Genomic DNA, 19,254 nt, shown 5'->3' with positions numbered 1-19,254 from the left:
GAAGAAGAAGAGGAGGAGGAGGAAGAAGAAGAGGAGGAGGAGGAAGAAGAAGAGGAGGAGGAGGAAGAAGAAGAAGAAGAAGAAGAAGAAGAAGAAGAAGAGGAGGAGGAGGAAGAAAGACAGCTGTTGAGTTAATTTTGCCCCGTTTCACGACCTTTCTTGCCACAGTTGTTAAGTGAATCCGGCTTCCCCATTGACTTTCCTCCATCAGAAGGTCGCCAAAGAGAATCCCATGACCCCAGGACCCTGCAAATAGGAGCCCAGTTTCCAAGCATCCAAATTTTGATCACGTGACCAAGGGATGCCACAACGGTCATAAGTGAAAAACTGTCAAAAGGGCCTTTTTTTGGTGCTGTTGTAATTTCAAATGGTCGCTAAACGAACTGTTGTAGAGTGTAAAGGTGGAGCTCTCGTCTTGCCATCAGGAGGCTGGGAGTTCGATCCTAGGTAGAGGCAGATATTCTCTCTCTGGGAATGATGAGAATAGATCTGCTGAACAAAACTCCACATTGGTGACAGGAAGGGCATTTGGCCAGTAAATACTCATTCAGTGCATTCAGTTGCCCAGACTCCACCCCGCAAGGGATTGTGGGGTCATTACAAGAGGAGGAGGATGATGATGATGATGATGATGATGATGATACGAAATGTTGTAACTCAAGGACTATCTGTTGCTGTGCAACAATGGTTTCTTAAAAAAAAACCTGGCTTAGCAGCTAGCATTGGAAGAAAAAAAATTAATATATTTCTTTCAATATTGGCAGTTCTCATTAATGAACGATGGAGGACTTTCCCAGCATCAATTGATCAGTGGCTTCTAGAGGATTTGCAAAGGCTGAGCAACCATTGGGCAACCTGTTTTGCTAAAATATTATGTTGATTTTCTTTTGATTCATTCCTTCAGCTACATTCCTTGGCGCGAATGCGATCTTTATCCAGGCTCAAATGGATATTTTCGTTCTTATCAGAGAACAGGGGTCCAGATAAGCCGAATCGACCGATATGTAAATAAATAAATGTAATCTCCATGTTCAACTTTGCATGTCATTAAATACCTCCTGGTGGAAGATAATAAGTGCGAGCAAATATATCTCAAGCTCCCATCGATCTGTTTGGGTACGTTTCATTTCCAGGCACCGTAATCTGGATTTATGAAAGTTATTTCAGCAGGCATTCAAATAAGTACGAGGAGACATTAAATCTGTGTAAGAATTGCGCCCCAACCTTTGGGAAAGTGTGAATTTTGGCAGAGACCTATTGCTTTTCATGGTATGTTTTTGGCTAAAGAAAGCTTTTTGGGTCATCTGAAACAGCGGTCACCAACTGGTGGTCCAGGAGAAAATTTGGGTGGACCGCAGAAAAATTATTTGCATTTTTTTATATTGCACTAAATCAGGGGTCCTCAAACTATGGCCCCTGGGACAGATATGTGCAATCAGTGGTGGGATTCAACCAGTTCGCACCACTTCACGAGAACTGGTTACTAACTTTCTGAGCAATTAGGTGAACTGGTTGTTGGAAGAAATCATTAGGGCAGAGAACTGGTTGTTAAATCATTTGAATCCCACCACTGCGTGCAATGAATGCTTGTGTTGCTGCAGAGAGTCCCCCTCCCTTCGGGGTCTTTTTGTGTGGGTCGGAGGGGGGCAGAAATTCCGACTTGGGATCTGTTTCAGCCTCCTGGTGTGGGGCTTTGGGCGAAGGCTGGAGGGAAGCACCGCTGGTGGCAAAGAGCCGGAGGGCCTCGTTCCAGTGGGACTGCATCATGGCCTGGAACTGCCTGACCATCTCAGCCCGCTGAGCCTCCAGATGCCGGCACCTGGCCTTGCACTCTCGCAGGTCTTCCCTCTGCTTGGAAAGCCTATGCTCCTAGTCCTCAGTGAGGTGCTTCTGCTAAGCCTCCTTCTCGGTCAGATCCAATTTGAACTGAGCTCTTTTGCCAACTCTTTCTCCTGGTGGTTGCTTAGCTCCAGCAACTGCCTCCTGTTGGGGCCCTAAGGAGCCCAGGCGGGCAGGCGAGGAGTGGCTGGGAGGGGCAAGTAGAGCCTGGCAAGGCACTCCTCAACGTGAGTGACATCAAGTTGGCCATGCCCACCCAGTCACATGACCACCTAGCCACCACCCTCCAAGCTGGTCATTAGGCAGATCGTATTAGTGATCTGTGGTATTTAAAATTATGAATTTAGTGGTCCCTGAGGTCCAAAATATTGGGGAGCCTTGATCTGAAAAACACAGAATGGTGTTGCTTATTTCCTGTTTTGCCGATGTTGTATCTTGATGAAGGACTCTACTGGGTGGTTAAAAATACTCCCATTGGGAAATGCAGAGGCATCTTTCAATAGTAGGGAATATATGTGTAGCTCAGGCTTGCAGTGTGAGGTCTTGGGTGCTCTCTGAGCTTGGTGGTTTGCTTGCAGACATTTCATGACCCAACTAGGTAATGTCATCAGTGTGATAGAGTGTGGGATTTGCTGTTTATTTATATGCAGTACCTTACCCTGCCAGTGTTGGTGGGGGTGGGGTGTTCTCCTTGGTAGTTCTTTGATTATTTTGTTTATTACTGGTCAAGAGGATGGCAATGTGGCTTTTAGGGTGTCCAAAAAATACTCTGCTTTCCTTCCTTCCTTCCTTCCTTCCCTCCTTCCCTCCCTCCCTCCCTCCCTCCTTCCTTCCTTCCTTCCTTCCTTCCTTCCTCTTTCTTTGTCTCTGTCTCTTTCTCCTCCTCCCCTCCCCTTTCCCTTCTGTTAGTTCCTTTCCTTTCTCCTTCTCCTCTTCTCCTTCCTTTCTTCTCCCCCCTCACTCTCTTTCTCTTTTCCTCCTCCCTCCCTCCCTCCCTTTTTCTTTCCCTTTCTCTCTCTTTCTGCTCCTTCCCTCCTCTTCCCCTTTTGTTAGTTCCTTTCCCTTTCTCCTTCTCCTTCCTATTTTCCTTCCTCCCTCCCTCTCTCTTTCTCTCTCTCTGTCTCTTTCTTCTTCTCGCTTCCCCTTCCCCTGTTAGTTCCTTTGCCTTTCTCCTTCTCCTTCCTCTTTTCCTTCTTTCCTTCCTTCCCTCTCTCCCTCTCTCTTTTCCTCCTTCCTCCCTCCCTTTCTCTTTCCTTTTCTTTCCCTCTTTTTCTCTCTTTTTCCTCCTTCCCTCCCTTCCCCTTCTGTTAGTTTCTTTCTCTTTCTCCTTCTCCTTCCCATTTTCCTTCCTTCCTCTCTCCCTCTCTCCCTCCCTCTTTCTCTTTCCCTCTCTCTCTTTCTCCCCCTCCCCTTCTGTTAGTTTCTTTCCCTTTCTCCTTCTCCTTCCCATTTTCCTTCCTTCCTCCCTCTCTCCCTCCCTCTTTCTCTTTTTCCCCTTCCTCCCTCTTTCTCTTTTTCCCCTTCCTCCCTCTTTCTCTTTCCCTCTCTGTCTCTTTCTCCCCCTCCCTTCACTGCTCTGTTAGTTCCTTTCCCTTTCTCCTTCCTCTTTTCCTTCCCTCTCTCTTTTCCTCCTCCCTCCCTTTTTATTCCTCTTTCTCTCTCTCTTTTCCTTCCTTCCTCCCTCTTTTGTCTCTCTCTCTCTCCCCTCCTTTCCTCCCCTTCCCCTTCTGTTAGTTCCTTTCCCTTTCTCCTTCTCCTTCCTATTTTCCTCCCTCCCTTTTTCTTTCTTTCTCTCTTTCTCCTCCTTCCCTCCCCTTCCCCTTCTGTTAGTTCCTTTCCCTTTCTCCTCCCTCCCTCCCTCCCTCCCTTCCTCCCATCTTTCTCCCTCCCATTTTCCTCCCTCCCATCTTTCTCCCTCCCATTTTCCTCCCTCCCTCCCCTGGCAGTTGAGGGCAAAACATCTTCCTTCTTTTAATGGGAGGTCAAGAAAATCAATGCTAAGCCTTTCATCGTTTGGCCTCTTTATTTCCCCAGCAGAAAAGGTCTCTGGCTCCGTGATGAGAATAATTTTCTCATTGTTCCACCCAGTGTGATTGCCTCAGTCTCCCCACTCAGTGACCTGACGTGCTCTTTCCACCTCTCCCTCTCCTGGCTCCAAAACCCCAGGGAATTTGGGGGCTCCGAAGGTCAGCCAACCTGCAAACCCGCAATTTTCATATGCAATTCCGGTAGTCCTCTACTTACGACCCCAATGGAGCCCAACATTTCTGTTTTAAGCAAGGCATTGCTTAAGTGAGTGTTTCCCCGTTTTACAGCCTTCCTTGTCCTAGTTGTTAAGTGAATCGATGCAATTGTTAATTTAGTAACACGATTCTTGAATGAATCTAGTTTCCCCACTGACTTTGCTTGTCGGAAGGTTGCAAAAGGAAATCAGGTGACCCCAGGATACAGCAATGGTCATAAGTATGAGCCCATTGCCAAACATGACCCTCCCTCCCTCCAAGTATTTTCCTCCTTCTTCCTTCCCTCTGAATATTTTCCATATTTTATTTCCTTTCTTCCTTTCTTCATTCATTCTTTCTTTCCTTCCTTCCTTTCTTCCTTCTTTCCCTTCCTTTCCTCCCTCTCTCTCCAAATATTTTTCATATTTACTTTCCTTCCTTCCTTCTTTCCTTCCTTCCTTCCTTCCCTCCCTCCAAATATTGTTCTAGTTTTCTTTCCTTTCTTCCTTTCTTTGTTCTTTCCTTTCCTCCCTCCAAATATTTTCCTTCCTTCTTATAGCAATAGCAATAGCAGTAGACTTATATACCGCTTCATAGGCCTTTCAGGCCTCTCTAAGCGGTTTACAGAGAGTCAGCATATTGCCCCCAACAATCTGGGTCCTCATTTTACCCACCTCGGAAGGATGGAAGGCTGAGTCAACCCTGAGCCGGTGAGATTTGAACCGCTGACCTGCTGATCTAGCAGTAGCCTGCAGTGCTGCATTTAACCACTGAGCCACCTTGGCTCTTCTTTCCCTCCCTCCCTCCAAATATTTTTCATATTTTCCTTTCCTCCCTCCAAATATTTTTCATATTTTCTTTCCTTTCTTCCTTTCTTTGTTCTTTCCTTCCGTCTTTCCTTCCTTCCTTTCCTCCCTCCCTCCAAATATTTTCACATTTTCTTTCCTTTCTTCGTTCTTTCTTTCCATCTTTCCTTCCTTCCTTTCCTCCCTCCCTCTGAATATCTTTCATATTTTCCTTTCTTTCTTCCCTCCCTCACTCCCTCCCTTGAGTATTTTCCATATCTTCCTTCCTTCTTTCCTCCCTCCCTCCCTCCCATTTTGAACATCTCTTCCTCTCAGTGTTTCCTCTTAGTAAAAGTAAAATTGCAAGGATGTAAGTTTTGGGGGGCATTCCGTTTTAAACCTCTAGCCAACCATGAAAATCCATGCTTAACCTTGGGCCAGTCCTTCCCCTTCCGAAGCATTTATATTAGAGTATTATTAATATTAATAACTCTGAAAGAGAAGGACAATCAGCAGCAAAGTGGATGGACTTAGCAATGGGTAACTCTTTGGAAGAGCTGAAGTACCAGGTTGGCACAAGATTATCCTAGGCAAAACCTTTGGAGTTGCTAAAAGTCAACGTTGACAATTTGATGATCGATCGATCGATCAATCATCCATCAATAACATTCTCAGAAGGACTAATGTCTTTCAAACTGTTGTTCCCTCTCAACCCCTGACTCTTCATCTTATTTCCTCTTGGCTCAAATCCCTCAAGCAATAAATTCTTTCTTTGCAACATTAAGCCTGAGAAGAATACTAGGAGGAAAAAGGGAGGGGTCAAGTGTTGTGTTTGTTTGTTTTTTTTACTCTTTTCAAGTCTGTTTTTTTTGTTGTTGTTTTGTTTTGCAACTCTTTCAAAATATATTTCGAACACAAATAAAACTCCCCACTTTGCACCCTGATCCCCCTGCGGGCAAAGCAAATCTTGAAAGCTTGGAAGGTACCCAGACATGAAATAAGTTTTAAATGAACCATAGAGCCTTCTTTAAAAAAACAACAACAACAGAATTAGTGCCGGTCTTGGAAAATGACAAACTAGGGAGATTTTTAGAAGGGCGCTATCTTCCAGTCGGCAAATAGTGTTTTTTTAAAGTTTTTTTTATTTTTTCATTTTCATAACAAATAACCACATGTATACTGTTACATATTCAACATTATTTGGTATTATTAAATATTAACATCAATTCGTCTTACCATCCACCCCCAAAAACAATATTGGCTCTTCTGCTCCCCATATACCATATTTGTACCCTGTCTATCACTTTCTTCTCCCTCTCTCCTCCTCCTCCCTACCTCCTTTCTTCCCTCTGTCCTCTGCTCTACTTCCCCTTCCTCTCTCCTTCTCCTCTCTCCCCTTTCCACTCCTTCTTTCTCTCCTCCTCTTCCCCACTCTCCTACCCCTCCCTACTCCTTTCTTCCCTCTGTCATCCTTCCATTCTCTACTTCCCCTTCCTCTCCTCCTCTCTCCTCTTTCTACTCCTTCTTTCTCTCCTCCTCTTCCCCCCTTACCCTCTCTCCTATGCCTCTCTACTTCCCCTTCCTCTCTCCTTCTCTCTCCCCTTTCCACTCCTTCTTTCTCTCCTCCTCTTCCCCCCTCTCCTACCCCTCCCTACTCCTTTCTTCCCTCTGTCATCCTTCCCTTCTCTACTTCCCCTTCCTCTCCTCCTCTCTCCTCTTTCCACTCCTTCTTTCTCTCCTCCTCTTCCCCCCTTACCCTCTCTCCTTCCCTTACCTCTCTCCTTCTCCTCTCTCCCCTTTCCATTCCTCCTTTCTCTCCTCCTCTTCCCCCCTTATCCTCTCTCCTATGCCTCTCTACTTCCCCTTCCTCTCTCCTTCTCCTCTCTCCCCTTTCCATTCCTCCTTTCTCTCCTCCTCTCCCCCCCACTCTCTTTACCCTCTCTTCTTCCTTTACCTCTCTTCCACACTTTTCGTCTCATTTACTTGGTGTATTTCAGCCTCTGAGCAAGCTCCATTTTATATTGATGGTATTTATAATTTCATATCTATAAACATCTTTAATATTTTGAAGAAACGAAGGGAGAAAAGTATACATATATAGCAATTATACTTTTAAACACACACACACCCCAACTTATTTTTTGGCGGAATGGGGACCTGATTACAATTCCCAGCTATTCTCTTCATAATATCGTATAGTTATACATCATTACCTGCCCCAGATTTTTAATTCTGTGTTTATAATCTCATTGTAAGTATATTTCATGTTCCCCCTCCGTTTTTCCATATCTTAACTTAGCTTACATTTAATTGTCTTCAATCCTTGCTGCACAATGTTCATTACAATTCCATTGATCTGCTACGTAAAATAACAAACAATGCACACCTCACTTTGTTCATCTTCTTAAGAATTCTATACGCATCTACATTTCATATATTTTAACCTATATAGCCAAATCTTTTGCATTGGGCCTTCAGGCCTGCCACAATTTTTACTGTGGGAAATTGGGAGGGGGGATTATATGGAGAATGGGAGATATATAGTCATAATAACATTCCTTTCTCAGAGAGTCAAGGACGTCTTGGCTTGCACCTGGAGTGGCGTGACTGGGAGGTATCTCCACTTTTGGACGGTGCCTGATTGGGCCATGGGATGGACATGTGGGTGCTGGGCAGGGGCTTGGACTTTTGTTTGGGTGGGGAACACCTGGAAGCTTTCAGATTCGTGTTTTCCCAGATGTGCTAATGTGACATCTCTACTAAAATGGAACTTTGAGGAACCTCAAGCTTTGGAGTCTTGTTTCATTTGTGGGTGGGGGTGTTACCTGGAATCCTGGCAAAGTCTCTCCAAAAGAATAAAATAAATTAGTTGGGAAATAAAATCCCTTGCTTGGCTCAGTTTTGGGGAGATTTGATGGGCCCCAAATTTTCTTCTTTGGAGTTCTCCCGGTTTTGGGGGATCAACATCGAAGAAGAAATGAGATTTTTGAGCCTTGTATTGTAAGAGCTCATAATTGTTTCCAAACAGGATGACAGGAGAAGACCTCCACTCAACCTGAGAGGACCCTAAATCTATATATACTGTATAAAAGGCAAGGGCCACTCACTCGTCACGAAATCTCCAGAACCATAAAGCCTACAACCTTGAAATTTGCCACGTATGTTCCTCTTGGTTTCTAGGTGCTTGCTAAGAAAGGATTTTTCGAAATGACCATCAGATCATCAGTATTCCTTATACAGTAATTAACACGCTCTGATGCTAAGGAGTTCTACTCCCCCTCCCCACCTGAAAAGAACTCTGTTCCAACTGCCAGTTGCCTCACTTTCCGTTACCTCAGTTTAAAATGGCAGACGTTCCGCTCCTTCACTCAGGAGCAGCCTGGGGCTCCTTACAGTGCTAAATGTCGGTAGCTCACCTACATGTCTACGCCTTCCACCTATGGAACTGCTTCCGGAGTCAAGGCGGCGGGAGCGATATTCCTTTGTGCGTTTCAATCTCCGACCACCACTGAGCCAACGGATTGTGAACCAAATTTCTTCTGCATAGCCCGATCGCATAGTTTCGTTGCGAAGCACGGGTATCCAGCTACTAGTAAAAATATATGCAACAGGTTTGATCTTTCGTTGTGCCAACAAATCCTTTAAAAGTAACACTCAAGTCTTTCTAGGACAAGAACAATAATACCTGGATTGTCTCTTTCATCTTTAAATTCCATGTGTTACTGAAAGTTCTCCATTTACAGATTGCAGATTAACAGAGTTGGAAGGGACCTTTTAGGTCATCTAGTCCAACCCCACCCACCCAAACAGGAGACCCTACACTATTTTTGACAGGTGGCAGTCCAGTCTCTTCTTGAAAGCTTCCAGGGATGAAGCTCCCACAACTTCTGACTCTACAGGTAGTCCTTGACTTAAAGCCATTTGTTTAGTTACCATTCAGAGTTACGGCACTGAAAAAGGGGACTTACCTATGACCAGCTTTCACACTTACAACCAGTGCAGAATCCCCATGGACCTGTGATTAAAATAAACTCCAAGTAGGTTGTGTTTATAAAAGAATACAACCTTCAAAGCTTGCAATTGTTTACATGTGCCTTCAAAACAAAAGGGTTTTTTTGAAGCACGTTCCTCCCCCTCTTACAATTACGAGAATTCTCCAAAACAAGAATCTCCAGAGAGTCCCATTTTTAAACTTCATATACCTTGTTGTTCTATTTAGATCAACAACCCAGGTGGGTCTTCCCACGCAGATCAAAATAGAGAGAGCTTGCCCGGACGTCATCTGTCAACATCAGCCTTGAGCGCCTTGGCTGTGGTGAAATTAATAACGCCTGTGGATTTGGGGATAAGGAGTGGGAGGAAGGAAGGCTCTTAATTTGGATCTCCAGTTAACTTTTATTGCAAATGTTGAAATCCTGTGAGATGAAGCAACCCTCTCTATATTACTGGACAAAACTCTGGAGAATATCAGCCAGGAAGGAAAGGAGGAGGAAAGATGGGAGGGAAGGAAGGACAATGAGAAGGAAGGAGGGAGGGAAAGAAGGAAGGACAATGAGAGAGAGGGAAGGAGATGAAGGAAGGAGGAGAGAAAGAAAGAAAAAGAAGTGAGTATGGAAGGAAGGAAGGTGGAAGGGAAGAAAGGGAGATAAGAAAAGGCGGAAGGAAGGAAGATGGAAGGGAAAGAAGGAAGGACAGTGAGTGGAAGGGAGATAAGGAAGGAAGATGGGAGGGGGGAAAGTGTGAAAGAAGGGAGGGAAGGAAGGAAGATGGGAGAGAAAGGACAACAAGTGGAAGGGAGATGAGGAAAGAAGGAAGATGGGAGGGAGTGGGAAAGTGTGAAAGAAGGGAGGGAAGGAAGGAAGGGCAATGAAGGAGGGAGCAAGATGGAGGGAGGGAGGAGAGGAAGAAAGAAAAAAAAAGTAGGATAGAAGGAAGAAAGGAAGATGGGAGGGAAGAAAGGGAGATAAGGAAAGATAGAAGGAAGGAAAAGAAGGAAGATGGGAGGGAAAGAAGGAAGGACATGGGTGGGAGGGGGAAGGTGTGAAAGAAAGGTGGGAAGGAAGGACAATGAGAGGGAGGGAGGGAGATGAAGAAAGGAGGGAAGGAGAAGAGAAAGAGAGGGCAGGAAGGAAGGAATCACTCTTGAAAACTGGAATGAGCCCAGATCAAATCCTTCGAAAGAGTCACATTGCAAATGCCCATCACATCCCTGAATTGTATCCAGCTCTTTCTAAATCAATTGACCGAGGCGCTTTGGAGATTGACTTTGAAAGATTGAACTCCCTTGGAACGGAATCTCTGAGTTTCTGCCAGGGCAGTAATACAACCAGCCTCCTTGCTGGAGTTCATTAGAAGGAATGTGGAGAGGGCAGGGATTTAAGAGGGACGTCCTTTCCTCCCATCTCAAGGGTTGTGAAGTGTGAAGAAGAACGATGACAAATGGAGACCGGTTCAAGAGTGGTGCGAATCATAGAGTCCGAGGGCTGGAAGGGACCTTGGAGGTCTTCTAGTCCAACCCCCTGCCTATGTCAGGAGTCCTCATAACAATCCTGGACAAATGGGGATGGAACACCCATAACTTCTGGAAGGAAGCCATTCCATTGATTAGTCCTCCTCAGTGCCACAACATGTCCAGGTTTTTCCAATATTTGAGGGGCTGCCATGGAGAAGAGGGCATCAAGCTGTTTTCCAAAGCACCCGAAGGCCAGACAAGGAAAAATGGATGGAAACTGATCAAAGGGAGATTCAACCTGGAAATAAGGCAGAACTTTCTGACAGTGAGAACAATCAACCCATGGAACAGAAGTTGCCTTCGGAAGTTGTGGGAGCTTCATCCCTTGGAAGCTTTCAAGAAGAGACTGGACTGCCATTTGTCAGAAATAGTGTAGGGTCTCCTGCTTGGGTAGGGGGTTGGACTAGTGATCCCCAACCCCCGGTCCGCGGACCGGTGCGGGGCCATGGAGTACCTGGCACCGGGCCGCGCAGCGGCCAGGGGCCATGATCGCTGCAGCGGCCGGGGGCCATGATCGCTGCAGCGGCCGGGGGCCATGATCGCTGCAGCGGCCGGGGGCCATGATCGCTGCAGCGGCCGGGGGCCATGATCGCTGCAGCGGCCGGGGGCCATGATCGCTGCAGCGGCCGGGGGCCATGATCGCTGCAGCGGCCGGGGGCCATGATCGCTGCAGCGGCCGGGGGCCATAGTTTCTTTCTGTATGCAAATTAGGGCTAACTGGCACAAGGGGTGTTACTGGACCGCTGGTGGCACTCTGACGTCACCAGCGGCCCACCGCCCCCCTGTGTCCAGCGCCGCCCTTCTCATTCCTTTTCAGCGCTTCAGCGCTGGCCGATTCCTGAAAAAAACCTAAGAGCGCCTGCGCAGCTACGTAGGGCTAGCGTAGACAGCGCTAGTAGCGGAGCCTTGCGTAGGTGCAGTTTGTGCTACGCTATCTACGCTAGCCATACTGAACAATCAATGTGTCGTCGCGAACAACGCCCCCCCACCCCTGCGCGCGCTCAGCGGGCCACGGTAAAATTATCAAAGGCTGACTGGTCCGCGGCGATAAAAAGGTTGGGGATCACTGGACTAGATGACCTACAAGGTCCCTTTCAACTCTGTTAATCTGTAACCGATTAGGGGACTGAATGCTAAAGTATACGATGAACAGTTACATGGCTAATCTAGTGAAGAGAAGAACCAGGGGAGACATGATAGAAGACTTCCAATATTTGAGGAGCTGCTACAGAGAGGAGGGAGTCAAGCTATTTTCCAAGGCCAGACAAGGAATAATGGATGGAAAGTGAACAAGGAGAGATTCAACCTGGAAATAAAGAAAGATTTTCTGACAGTGAGAACCATCAACCCATGGAACAGAAGTTGCCTTCAGAAGTTGTGGGATCTTCATCACTGGGGGCTTTCAAGAAGAGATTGGACTGCCATTTCTTGGGGATGGTGTAGGGTCTCCTTCTTGGGTGGGGGATTGGACTAGATGACTTACAAGGTCCCTTCCAACTCTGTTAATCTGAATCTATCTAAGATGATCAAAGGTCTGGAGACTAAAACATACGATGAACGGTTGCAGGAACTGGGCATGGCTAGTCTAGTGAAGAGAAGGATGAGGGGAGACAGGAGAGCATTCTCCCAATATTTGAGGTGCTGCCACAGAGAGGAGGGGGTCAAGCTATTTTCCAAAGCATCTGAAGGCCAGACAAGGAATAATGGATGGAAACTGACCAAGGAGAGATTCAACCTGGAAATAAGGAGAAATTTCCTGACAGTGAGATCAATCCACCCATGGAACAGAAGTTGCCTTCGGAAGTTGTGGGGGCTTCATCCCTGGAAGCTTTCAAGAAGAGACTGGACTGCCATCTGTCAGAAATAGTGTAGGGTCTCCTGCTTGGGCGGGGGGTTCGGCTAGATGACCTACAAGGTCCCTTCCAACTCTGTTAATCCAATCTAAAGTTGGATCTTTTTCTGAGGAGTTTCTGTCCATTATTTCTCGTCCTGTTTCTGGTGCTAGGGAGAATAAATTACCCACCCCTTCCTTGTGACAGCCCCTTGTGTACTTGAGAGAAGCCTTCAACTATGAGTAACACCACTAAGTAACTCCATAGATTTAGAATCCGGTATTCCGCCGAGCATTTGTTATTTGGAGGTGTCATATCTATGAACGTAGCGTCTTGACCTAAGGAGGGGAGGCGGCATAGAAATTGCTTTTAAATATGACAAAACCATTTCTTCTGAATAAGCAGTAAATGAGGCCTTTGAAACATGGCTATTTGCTGCAGTTATGGAGTGCATCCATTAGGACGACAGCGTGGCCCCCTCGGTCAGCTTAACCTCAAAAGTGTGAGCATTAAAGAGAAAACTCCAGACAACCAAGGAGAAAAATGCATAGATGAGGTTTTTTTAAAAAATGCCAGCATTAAGAAAACGTACAGAAGGGAGAAGTGTTGTGGCCCGCTGGCGGCCGGCGGAGCTGGCAGCAGAGTCAGACAGTGAGGAGGTTGGGGAGGAACATGGGCCAGTCCTGGAGTCTGGGGAAGCCTCTGATGAGGGCTCTGTGTCGGAGGCAGAGAGGGAGCCAGACAGCAGTGAGGCAGAAGAACAGCTGGAGCCTATTCCCAGTGTGCGCATGCGTAGAGCTGCCAGAAGACAAGAACAACTAAGAAAGCAGGGTCGACTTAAGAGTAAAGCCCCACCTTGGAGGTGATTGGCCCCTCCTATAGGAAACAAAAGAGGAGCGAATGGGGAGGGGGCTTTTGCAGGAAACAATTCATTCCTTTGGTCGGTTCAAGAGTAGAAAGTTCTGTTTGTGACTATAAGAGACTCTGTGCCAAGTGTTGCCTTGCCCCGTGTTTGGAAACTAACTATCTGGCAGCTCTCCAAGCGAGATAAGGTGCGTGTGGATAAACATTCCTCTGAAAGACTGTTTGCCAAGCCTTGCTGACTATGAATGAAAGGAATTCACAGCCGGGTAAATAAAAGGGGTTTTGCTGGGACCAAGACTCTGCTTCATGCTTTTTAAGGAAGCCTGGGTCAGAACAGGAAGGAAGGAATGTCTTTAGCCAAATAAACACCAAAATGCTGCAAATGTTGATTTTTTTCTGAATAATAATAGTACAGGTAATTCCTCAAAAATTGAGCTCCAAATTTATGTTGCTAAGCAAGACTGTTGTTAAGTGAATCCCTGCTGTTGCTAAGTTAGGAACACCGTTGTTAAGTGAATTTGGTTTCCCCCTTGACTTTGCTGCTCAGAAGGTCGCCGAAGGGAATCATATGAGCCTGGGGCACTGCAGCTGTCATAAATATGAGTCAGTTGCCAAGTGTCTGAATTTTGAACACGTGACCACGGGGATGCTGCGATGGTCATAAATGTGAAAAATTATCCTCAGTCCCTTTTTCCAGTGCTGCTGTAATTTTGAATGGTCATTAAATGTATGGTTGCAAGTTAAAGACCCCTTGTAATTGACGTAATCCCCATCGGTCAATTGCACAAGGCAGCTTTATTCGGAACAACTTACATCCTGCAATGAGACGTTTTACACCATCAAACATCCACATCTGTATGTCTATCCCAGGTCTTTGAGAAGGACTCAATAGGCAGACAAAAATGCCAGATCCAGTCTGAACATCTGGCTGACTCCACCGTGAACCATAATAACAATAATCTTTGCAAAATGTTGTCGGTGCGTTAAGAAATGTGCCAGGAAATGAAAGTAAATTCACCCATCTCCTCTCACTTATGACTTTATGCCTGTAACTTTGTTGCTTGTATCCTTACGATTTATATTGATTGTTTCCTCGTATGATTTGATTGCTTATTTGTACCCAATGACTATCATTAAGTGTTGTACTTTATGGTTCGTGACGTATCTTTTCTTTTATGTACGCTGAGAGCATCTGCACCAAAGACAAATTCCTTGTGTGTCCAATCACACTTGGCCAATAAAGAATTCTATTCTATTCTCTTCACTTCTCTTCTCCCACACTATTCTATTCTATTCTATTCTATTCTAATTTCTATTCTATTCTTTCTATTCTACCCTGTCCTGTCCTGTCCTATCTTATCCTATTCTTATTCTTATTCTATATTCTATTCTATATATTCCATTCCATTCCATTCTATTCTGATTCCTACTCCTACTCCTATTCTATTCTATTCTATTCTATTACATTACATTACATTACATTATATTATATTATATCCTATTATTTCTGTGCCATGCTATGCTATTCTATGCTATTATATTCTATTCCCTATGCTGTGCTGTTCTGTTCTGTTCTATTTTATTTTATTCTTTCTATGCCATGCTATTCTATTCTATGCTATTATATTCTATTATATCCTATTCTTTCTGTGCCATGGCTATGCCATGCTATTCTATTCTATTCTATTCCCTATGCTATTATATTCTATTCCCTATGCTGTTCTATTCTGTTCTATTCTAGTCTTTCTATGCCATGATATGACATGCTATGCCATGCTATGCTATTCTATGCTATTATATTCTATTCCCTATGCTGTGCTGTTCTGTTCTATTTTATTTTATTCTTTCTATGCTATGATATTCTATTCTATGCTATTATATTCTATTATATCCTATTCTTTCTGTGCCATGGCTATGCCATGCTATTCTATTCTATTCTATTCTATTCCCTACGCTATTATATTCTATCCCCTATGCTGTTCTATTCTGTTCTATTCTAGTCTTTCTATGCCATGCCATGATATGACATGCTATGCTATGCTATTCTATGGTATTATATTCTATTCCCTATACTGTGCTGTGCTGTTCTGTTCTGTTCTATATGCTATGCTATGAGTTTTGGGGGCAGTTTTGGTTCTGACTCGGGCAAGCGCTTATACCCTTCTTAAATTTTATCGTAGGGTTGCTCCCCTCCTTTTCAGGTGAAGGTTTTGAGATCTTCCCTTTCTTTCTTCTCCAGGAGCAAAGCCCCAGCAACCAGACCTCTATAGCAATGATGCAGGAGCCCCAAGAGAAGGTAGAGGAGACGGTGACCGTCGAAGAAGACCCTGGTACCCCCACGTCTCATGTTTCTATTGTGACTTCAGAAGACGGGACCACCAGAAGGACGGAGACAAAGGTAGGAAGTGATGGTTGCAACCTAGGGCTGGAAGGGACCTTGGAGGTCAACTGTTGCCTACCACAGATTTAACTCAGCTTCTGAATTAACCTCTAGGAGAAAATATTTGCAGCTCGGGATTGAACTGTAGGGTTTTGCTGCTCACAACCAAGCTCAGAGAGCACCAAGGACCCCGCAGAATTAACCTTTAAGACGCTGAGCTTGTTGATCAGAAAGGTTGGCAGTTCGGCAGTTCGAATCCCCAGTGCCGCATAACGGAGTGAGCTCCTGTGACTTGTCCCAGCTTCTGCCAACCTAGCAGTTCAAAAGCATGTAAAAAATGCAAGTAGACAAATAGGAACCACCTTTGGTGGGAAGGGAACAGCGTTCCTTGCGCCTTCGGCATTGAGTCATGCCATCCACATGACCACGGAGACGTCTTCGGACAGCGCTGGCTCTTTGGCTTTGAAACGGAGATGAGCACCGCCCCCTAGAGTCGGGAACGGCTAGCATGCATGTGCGGGGGAACCTTTACCTTAAAGGAGGGTGAATACAGGTGAATATAGTTTGTATATACAGGTAGTTCTCAACTTACAACCCCAAATTAAGCCCCAAATTTCTGATGCTAAGTGAGATAGTTGTTAAGTGAGCTTTGCCCCATTTTATGACATTTCTTGCCACAGTTGTTAAGTAAATCACAGCAATGGTTCTGTTAGTAACACAGTTGTTAAGTGAATTTGGTTTCCCCATTGACTCTGCTTGTTAGAAGGTCGCAAAAGTGGATTACATGACCCAAGGACACCGCAACTGTCATAAGTACATGCCAGTTGCCAAGCATTTGCATTTCGATCACTTGACCAAGGGGATGCAGCAAAGTACGTGTGACAAATGGCCTCAACTCACTTTTTTCGGTGCTATTGTAACTTCGAATGGTCACTAAACAAATGGTTATAAGTTGAGGACTACCTGTACAGCCATAGTGGCTCTTCTTAAAATTTGAAGGAGGAGGGGGTGAGAGTTTGTGGGTGGGGCCAGCATGCAAATTAGTCAAGTTTTTTCTCATGACTGGCACTCAGGATGTCCTTTCCACTCAAGGGTCAATATTTTCCTTTGCTTTTTTTATTCTTTCACACCCAAGTGAAATTTAAGATCGAAGTGGAATGTTGATGTTCTTTTGTTTAGACTGTTTTCGGCAATGGGGCAGAAACCAAATCCATAGGCCCAAGATGGGGAACCTGTGGCCTGGATGCCAGAGGTGGCATGCAGAGCCCTCTCTGTGGGCATGCGTGCCATTGCCAGTTGCTTTTCCGGCCAGCTGATCATCATGGGCACCAGAGTGCTGGAAAATGCCCTGAAAATGCCCAAACAACATTTTTGGGGCATTTTTTATGAGCATTTTTTAAAAAACAAACTTTTACAAATATTTAGTTCCCCCCCCCATCCTCCCCCCTAGCCCCCCCCCCACCTTCCCCCTCCTCCCGACTTCCCAGAAGGGTATACAGGGTATAAATCTTTAACAAAAACAGTTTAAGATACACTTTAAAAAAATCCCAAAAAAATAGTTAATAACGTCTTTCAATTGAGCTTTAGCTCCTCCTTGCTGGACTAGCTCTGGACAATTTATAATTCCTGGTCTCTAATCATAAGCTATCTGGAATTTCTTAGTCCCATATTTGTTTTGAGTATAGTCAATCCATCTTTTCCACTCCAGTTTGTATCTCTCGTTTGAATGGTCCTTGAGATATGCAGATATTTTGGCCATCTCGGCTGGGTTTGTTACTTTCAATGTCCATTCTTGAATTATAGGCAAATCTTCCTTCTTCCAATATTGCGCCAGCAACAATCTAGCTGCAGTTATTAAGTGCAAAATCAGATTAGTCTCTACATCTGTACAATCAGTAATTATACCTAACAAAAATAACTGAGGGGTAAACTTTATCCTTTTTTAAAAGAACATTTTGCATAATCCACCATATTTTTATCCAAAATGCTTTAACCTTTTTGCAAGTCCACCATATGTGAAAATAGGTAGCGTCCACACAATCACATCTCCAGCTTTTAGGATGTAAATTCGGATACATAGAAGCCAATTTTTTAGGATCTAAATGCCATCTATAAAACATCTTATAAAAGTTTTCTCTCAATTTTGGGGGCATTTTCCAGGCCATTTTCTTGCTGTTTTCCAAGCCATTTCCAGGCTGATTTTTGGACCATTTTTCGGGCCAAAAAAAATGCCCCACAAACCAGCCAAAAACAGGAATGCGTGAGTCAGCCTGCTGGTCTTCAGGTTTTTGCTGCTCCAACATGCACACGTGCACACACGTTCTGGTTTGGGCACTTGGTGCCGAAAAGGTTTGCCATCACTGCCATAGGCTTCAGTGCACTTCGGTTGCCTTCTCTCGGTGTCCAGCGTCAAAGTCTAAATCAGTCTAAATTGGTACTTCTGTGTTTTTTTTTGGAAGACTGTGAACAAAATAACTACCGTAAAAGGTGCCAATAAATTACCTGGATTGTGTAGCAGAGAACGGAAGCGTTTTTCTCAGCGTGATTAGAGTGGGGGGGTCTCTCCGGAAGCTGGTGGGAGACCGTGATAACAGGTGAAGGAATAAATCAGAAGTGGAAAAAAGAAAGAAACGTTGCTGGATAAACGCTGTCTGGCTGTGGAGCAGATGTTCTCAAACGGGAGTTTATTTTAGAAGCGGTTGACGCATTTTGGAAGGTGTTTATTTTGCTTTTGGGCCAAGAAGTAAACAAGGTGAGGAAGAGGTGGGGGCGGAGTTATGGGAAAGGGTGGAGGGCGTGGAAGAGAAGAAGATAAAGAGGAGGTCTCATTCCCGTGATGGCAAACTTATGGCACATGAGCCAAAGGTAGCATGCAGAGCCCTCTCTGTGGGCACATGCGCCGTCGCCAGCTGCTCTTCTGGATTCTGGCATGAGCATGCGTGCTGGCCAGGTGATCTTCATGTGCAGCAGAGCGCCAGAAACCAATCACCAGGAGACTGTGAGTTCTAGTCCCGCCTTAGGCATGAAAATGAGGTGGATCTCTTTGGACCAATCGCTAGGAGACTGTGAGTTCTAGTCCCGCCTTAGGCATGAAAATGAGGTGGATCTCTTTGGACCAATCGCTAGGAGACTGTGAGTTCTAGTCCCGCCTTAAGTGGGAAAACCAGGTGGATGACTTTGGACCAATCGCAAGGAGACTGTGAGTTCTAGTCCCGCCTTAGGCATGAAAGCCAGGTGGATAACTTTGGACCAATCGCTAGGAGACTGTGAGTTCTAGTCCCGCCTTAGGCATGAAAACCAGGTAGATGACTTTGGATCAATCGCTAGGAGACTGTGAGTTCTAGTCCCGCCAAGTGGGAAAACCAGGTAGATGACTTTGGATCAATCACTAGGAGACTGTGAGTTCTAGTCCCGCCTTAGGCATGAAAACCAGGTGGATGACTTTGGATCAATCGCTAGGAGACTGTGAGTTCTAGTCCCGCCTTAAGTGGGAAAACCAGGTGGATGACTTTGGATCAATCGCTAGGAGACTGTGAGTTCTAGTCCCGCCTTAAGTGGGAAAACCAGGTGGATGACTTTGGACCAATCGCAAGGAGACTGTGAGTTCTAGTCCCGCCTTAAGTGGGAAAACCAGGTGGATGACTTTGGACCAATCACAAGGAGACTGTGAGTTCTAGTCCCGCCTTAGGCATGAAAGCCAGGTGGATAACTTTGGACCAATCGCTAGGAGACTGTGAGTTCTAGTCCCATTTTAGGCATGAAAACCAGGTGGATGACTTTAGCCCAATCACTAGGTAATGGTGAGTTTTAATCCCTCCTT

The 19,254-nt window shown here is 45.2% G+C and overlaps 1 protein-coding gene across 8 annotated transcripts in view; it reads left to right on the top strand.

The window, feature by feature from the left end:
• The window catches only part of ARVCF (ARVCF delta catenin family member), a 317,630-nt gene that overhangs the window by 194,602 nt on the left and 103,774 nt on the right, over nucleotides 1-19,254 (top strand). For all 8 annotated transcript variants that reach the window (XM_087705749.1, XM_087705751.1, XM_087705748.1 and 5 more), the window contains one exon: nucleotides 15,294-15,452. In XM_087705749.1, the coding sequence (XP_087561875.1) occupies nucleotides 15,294-15,452 (159 nt within the window). The remainder of the gene's footprint in view (nucleotides 1-15,293; nucleotides 15,453-19,254) is intronic.

This window comes from Thamnophis sirtalis, unplaced genomic scaffold, assembly GCF_051295495.1.
Source record: "Thamnophis sirtalis isolate CommonGarterSnake01/CBP01778 unplaced genomic scaffold, rThaSir2_p1.2 scaffold_2, whole genome shotgun sequence".
NCBI classification, from domain to species: Eukaryota; Metazoa; Chordata; class Lepidosauria; order Squamata; family Natricidae; genus Thamnophis; species Thamnophis sirtalis.
This window is presented reverse-complemented; position numbering and strand designations above follow the sequence as displayed.